Source organism: Heterocephalus glaber, unplaced genomic scaffold, assembly GCF_053883595.1.
Source record: "Heterocephalus glaber isolate CG9 unplaced genomic scaffold, H.glaber_assembly_v1.0 deba00001497, whole genome shotgun sequence".
NCBI classification, from domain to species: Eukaryota; Metazoa; Chordata; class Mammalia; order Rodentia; family Bathyergidae; genus Heterocephalus; species Heterocephalus glaber.
The window spans coordinates 66,151,652-66,157,651 of NW_028258320.1; the positions used below are offsets into that span (position 1 = coordinate 66,151,652).

Here is a 6,000-nt window from a genome sequence, read left to right on the forward strand (position 1 = left end):
GTAATACTGAAACACAGCACGATATCTTTTGTATTCTGGAACTCGAGTTAGTCATCTTGACTGGGAAACTGCATTTCTTCTTAACTGTCTCTTTTAGTGGAGGCCTTGTTACCCTATTCTATTTCCAGATATGTCTTATTCTTTTTTCTTTCTCCACAGAAATAAGTGAAACACATTGATTCTAAGCATGTGAAGGCACAAAAAGGTTATGACTTGTCATCATCATTACAAACTACAACATATTTTTCTGTGAAACATACATAGAGCAGATTTGCTTAATGTTTATCAGCTGATAAACATTCCATTTAACCTAGCCCATAAAATAACAGAAAATGTATGTTTTATGGGAACAACTGTATTGTTTGAAAGTGTTCCTGTGCACCCAGTAGTCTATTTATTTAGTTCACAAAATGAGGGAGCCCTAGCTTGTGAGTACTTGCTTAATGCATTCTAAGGAATTATTTTTAACAAGTTTATACAGTGTCTTAGGGATATACGCTAACCCTTTACTCTGGCACTGGTTGTGCTGGGTTTGGCATTAGCCTTTCCGGAACACTAAGAGCATTTCCATTCTTCAGGGCCCACTGAAGTCAGGTGACTGCACATTCAGACACCCGGAGATGCTCATTGGTCTGTGTGTCCCAAATGCAAGAAACCCATACTGGGGAATTTCAATAAGTTACACATGTAAAGCTTAATTTACCACAGTTTTAGAGAAGAATTTACTCACATGGTTAATGGTACATGGCAAAAATATTTCGGATTGTTTTTGTTTCTTACCCAAACTATAGGCTTAATTTAAATATGATATGCTATCTGAGTTTTTACAGTTATGTATATGATATAGGAATGGAGTTAATGAAAACTACAATTTTTTTTTAATGTCTTACCTTTGGGGGATAGGGCATGGGAAAGAGACTCATCCATATGAATGTGGCCAGCCTATTGTGCATCATAAACATGGGTCATAAGCTGGGTCTTGTGGCAGAAGACGGCTTCTTAGGTGCACGCACCATTCCTCTAGTGTCCGGTTGTACCTCTGTATTTTCAGGCCCCTTGCACTTAGGTGGACCCATGTGAGCAGTTCTAACCAATGAACCATGAATAATGTGTGTCACTTCAAGACTAAAGCATTCGCGAGCCGGTATAAACCCTGCAGATCTTTTGCCACCGAGAGTCTGAAGGCCACATGTGGAGATGCTAACATCGTGGGATCTTGAAGTGAAACAAGTGAAAGTTCAGCCAGTGAAATTTGGGGGTTTACTTGACACTGCATTGTTGAGTAGCCTCACCCTGCAGGTGCTAACTTGTTTTTTTATGTGTGTGCAGACAAGTGGGCAGCTTTTCAGTGGATAGGAATTCCATCCTGTTGAAAAATGATGCCACAGCATCCTCCCAGAGTTTCATTTTCCCCTGAGATGATGATGCTGCAGCCCTTTGATTCTTAGCCTTGTTTTGGTTGACTTAGGTGAACTTTCTGTGATAAAGAACTGGGAATGAAAAGAACCAGAAGCACAAAGCCAGCATTGAAGCGGTCAGCCTCATCCTTACTTGCAATTTGATAACAAGCTGTGTTTGGGTTGGGACTGTGTATCGAGCACCTACAGCACTGCCTGGCACATTGTACATTTGTGCCCTCATAAAGTAGGTGGGATAAATGTTCTTGTGTGAAAGATTATGGAGTAGAGCTGCTGACATTGCTTTGATTGTTGAGAGGATACGGAGTTTGGTCTGCTTCCTCCAGTGGGAGCTCAAGTCACAGTCAGTTTTTTCTTCAGCAACTATCCTGTTGAAGCAACTTGGTTTGCCAGCTTCCCTCCATTTGCATATTCATTCTTTCCTGAACTGAAAAGTGAGATGTTTTTCTCTCATTTATAAACTCTACTCAGTGTTTGATTACCCCTTGTCTATTTTGCCTTAAAGAAAACTGCTCTCCAAGATGAGCTAGAAGACACGTCACGTGTGCTGGACCTTGCTTCCCTAACTGGCTTCTTTCCTTGCACTGTGTTCATAACCTTTTTCCATGCCTTCCTATTGGCAGGCAGATCTCTAAAACTTAGCCTGTGACACACTGACCTCACAGTGGCTTCTGGGTTGTTTCTTCTCATCCACATATCTGCTTGTCCACTAATACGCATCAAGTTGAGTGAAGGATAGGAAAGGCAAGAAACACCAGAAAGGCTTTTAGCTTTTTCTGTTTCACTTGGGTTCTTAATGGATTTGTTTGAGGCATCCATTAGAGTTGGGCATTTTAGAATAAGAGGTCCTAGAAACTAGAAGATATCAGCACCCTTGTCTTGGAAACAGTTTTGCAGCTAGAAAAGGGCTGGAAGAATTCAGAGGTAAGGACTATTGTAGACTGAATTAGAGATGACTTCTTAGATGGGGTGTTCTTTTGGAACAGACCTGGTAGGATTTCTGGTTGCATGTCGGGGGGTCCTGTAGAGAGGGCCCCACCCAGGGAACACCCAAGTCCTGGAGTCCAGCCTTTTCACTTTCTAGGACCTTTCATATTCCATTCTCTCTCAGAGACTTAAAAGCTGTTCCTCATCATGCATAGTGCATTTATGAAGTAGTAATTAGCTTTTCCATGTTTTATTAATCCCATCTGTAACTGCCAATCAGAGCTTCTGATCAGCATGAGATAACTGGTGTGACCGTACTGAGTTGCTGTAATTCTAGCCCAAAGCAAAGAAAGTTGATGTCTCTGTCAGTCTGTGCAGCCTTATCAGGGCAAATTCCTCTTCAGCCTATTGAAATGCTGGGATAGCTTGAAGAGCCTCATTACTACCTTTGTGGACCCTGGAGGGGCCTCGCTTTGGAAAGCATTTCCATCCAGGACATGGTTCAGCTAGGGTAGAGGGTCTTTGGGGAGGGAAGGGAAATAATGGGCCATATGTGTGTATTCATTATACTTTGTTCAAGGAGCCTGAGCGTAGAATTTCTGGTCCCAGACATGGCTTTCTTACCTACACGTTCTCAGTTAACATGCCGCTGTCGTACTTACATTAGCCGGAATACTTGTTTTCACATTTTTTTTCTCCTTTGTAATTCTTAGCTTGGTGTAAAAATTGCCAAAGCAATTGCCTGTCACAAGTTTGTAAAAGCCAAAAAGGAGGCTGAAAACTCACAGGCGGCTCGAAAAAAGAAGAAACTCGCATGGGGGTAAGTTTCCTTATGAGTTTTAATAGTAATTCGACTGACTTTATAGGAATTTCACACAGCCTGTTAATACATTTTGCGAATCCAGTTTGTAGGTAACTTTTATTTTACTCTGTATTTTTGTTTATAAGATTATAAATAAAGAGCCATTTCTTCATCCTGTTGTTTACTTTGTAAGCAGTTGAGTGTGTGGAATTTTTAGGTTTGTTTTGCTTTGGTCTCTTAGTAAACATATACGATAGCAAAGTTTTTATTTTAGAAATAAATTGAGATTTTTATGTTCTTCGTTTCAGGTTTGAAGCAAAGAAGAGATGGGAAACCAAAAGCAACATGGGATATATGTAACCGGGGAGAATTCTTCAAGACACATGTAGACTTGTATGCTTAATTTACAGACAAGGTTTTTCTGCTTAGGTTAAATATGTCAGGAAGCTGATAAAAGTAGGAAAAAGTAAGCATAAATCTTGGGAGTTGATTATCTGCTCTTTTAAGTTTTTTTCCAAGGAGTTCATTCTGTTGAAGTGATGGAATGTACTTTGTTATTTATGTAAGAAATCTAAGCATACGTACAGGAAAAGAAGATAGGATTTTATTTATTTGTATAGACTTACGGTATAAAATCAGTTTTACTTTTTATCTGTTTGGTATAGCATAGCCTGTGAGATCTGTGTACTTTCTTATCTGTTCTTGGCATAACTGCACTTTTTCTGGAATTACGTTTTTAAGATTGGCTTTTGTTTAGAATGGATTAGTCGTAAGTGCAAAAAAGTCTCAGTTGATGCTATCTTTCCAAATGACTGTAATTACCTTAATGCTATAAAAACAATTATTGATTCTTTATTGGAAGCAATGGTATTGTTATTTCATAGTCTCATATAAAAGCAGTTGATTAATTTTTGTATACCTTCAGATGAAATGATTACAATAAAAAAGGGACAAAATACAGTAATTGGAGGCTCATTTAAATTCAGCTCTGTCTAGAATGTCTTCCTGTATCTCTCAGCCATGTCAGTCTTTAAACTATGAAGTGGTTCTTAGGAGAAAAAGTGATATGATGGTACTAGAAAGTCATAACCTAAGGCAACTGAATCATCTCAGAACTGGTTTGTTTTTATACTCTTCCCATTTACTCCTTAAAAAATGGAGTGGAATATTTATTAATAAAGATAAGGAAAAAAGATTGAATGAATTAATGCTCAGAAGGAGAGGCATGGTACCATAGGAAGTAGTTTTCATTAGATAAGTGTTTCACAGTGCTAATGGAAAGTTGCTTTGAGAAATCATATGATAAGCAGGTAAATAGGATCACAATTGGATAATATGAAAAATGATTATAATTTTATTATCATAAAATAATTTATTTTTAGATTTAAAATGTTAACACAATTTTATTTATGGTAACATTTAAATTTTTTCTGTGTTCTAGATTAAGTGAATAATTAGTTGCTATTTAAGAGTCCAGAAGTCATATCTTGCTTCCGTTTAGTTGAGAAAAGCCCGTGTAAAGAAAGCAAGTACAGGAGATTGTGTAGCTCCTAATTTATCATGCAAAACTACCCAGACCAAATATTGGAAAATTGTATATTTTATGATTTAAAATCCTCTGTCCCATTTTGTCAGTATTATCATACACAGTCTACTACTACATCCCACTTCAGATTCCTGCTGAGTTACTACAAACTTACAGTATAAGAACCTCTCCTTTACAAATCCATTGTGGGGAAGTGTCCATTCTGCAATACACTGGCTTTGTTTGAAGTATGAAAATTGTTGTATTTGAGCAGGTAGATGATGTGGATACTCTCATAAGTATGAGCATTTCTGTCCCTTGGGCCTCTGCCTCATTTTCCTTTTTTCCTAGATGCATGTCTTTAAGACATTAATGGCCCCTGCAGGCATATTTCACTTCGCCTGCCAAGGCCTTGCTAGCATGGCCTCTTGTAGTGTGTTAGATAGGGAGCCTCTGACCCAAGTCCACCACAGAACCCTTCACCTCAGTCGGGGCCAGCAGTTTGCCCTCAGTGCCCCACTCAGGGTCCTTGTGTCCTTGGGAGCATCTTAGCTGAGTAGAAGGCAGTGTGGTGGGACAGATGAGTAGCCATATCTCCTAAGTTCCTACCTTTTTTAGGAGTATAGGTTGTGTGCAAAGCTTCGAAACATACTGGTACAGCCAAAGGGTGGGAGAGAAGGATTTGGAGGTGAGGAAGGAAGTGCATCTCTTGGGCTGACCCTGTCAGCACCTTATTTGGGTGCTTACTTGATCAGCTTTAGTACAAATTAGACATTTAACTCATTGAAGCAATAAAATGGGAGCTTTTTTTTTGTACTGGGGATCGAACTCAGGTCCTTGGGCTTGCGCAGCAGGCAGCAAAACCACTGAGCTAATTCCCCGGCCCTAAAATGGGAGCTTTGCCCACAGAATATAGTCATTTAACTTCTCCATTCTGGTCACATCGAAATAAGGATTCTTTTTGGATCAGTAATAACTTCAGTTCCTGGAGCTTCAACGTATGCATTTACCGCCAGAATGCTTGAATTAGATTAGTGATGTAAATGTCAGTTATTGTTAACTAAGATTAATATGTTTTAGGCCATTGGCATGGCATTAATGTAACTGATTTATTGTTTAAGTACTTTAGGCTAAAACAGCTTACTAGAGAACAGTAATTTTGAGATTTAGAGCATTGGTTCTGAGAAGTAAAGTAGGTAGTGCATTCTTGTTAAGGAGCCTCAGGATGTTCCTGATTTTCAGTAGAGCAGTCTATTTCTTTCAGCAGAAGGAGAGTTTGAATATATAATCTTAGGCTTGCTATAATTAGTTCTGATGACAGAGTCAGC

General features: G+C 38.9%; 1 protein-coding gene across 4 annotated transcripts in view; it reads left to right on the forward strand.

The window, feature by feature from the left end:
• The window catches only part of Fam204a (family with sequence similarity 204 member A), a 29,132-nt gene extending 25,025 nt beyond the window's left edge, over positions 1-4,107 (forward strand). For 3 of the 4 annotated variants that reach the window (XM_021253348.2, XM_087185245.1, XM_004838844.4), the window contains exons 7-8: positions 3,059-3,165; positions 3,456-4,002. In XM_021253348.2, the coding sequence (XP_021109007.2) occupies positions 3,059-3,165; positions 3,456-3,507 (159 nt within the window). In that variant the 3' untranslated portion in view covers positions 3,508-4,002. Of the gene's footprint in view, positions 1-3,058; positions 3,166-3,455 lie in introns of all 4 variants that reach the window. The other variant, XM_004838842.3, reaches the window with a different exon arrangement.
• Positions 4,108-6,000: the final 1,893 nt, after the last annotated feature.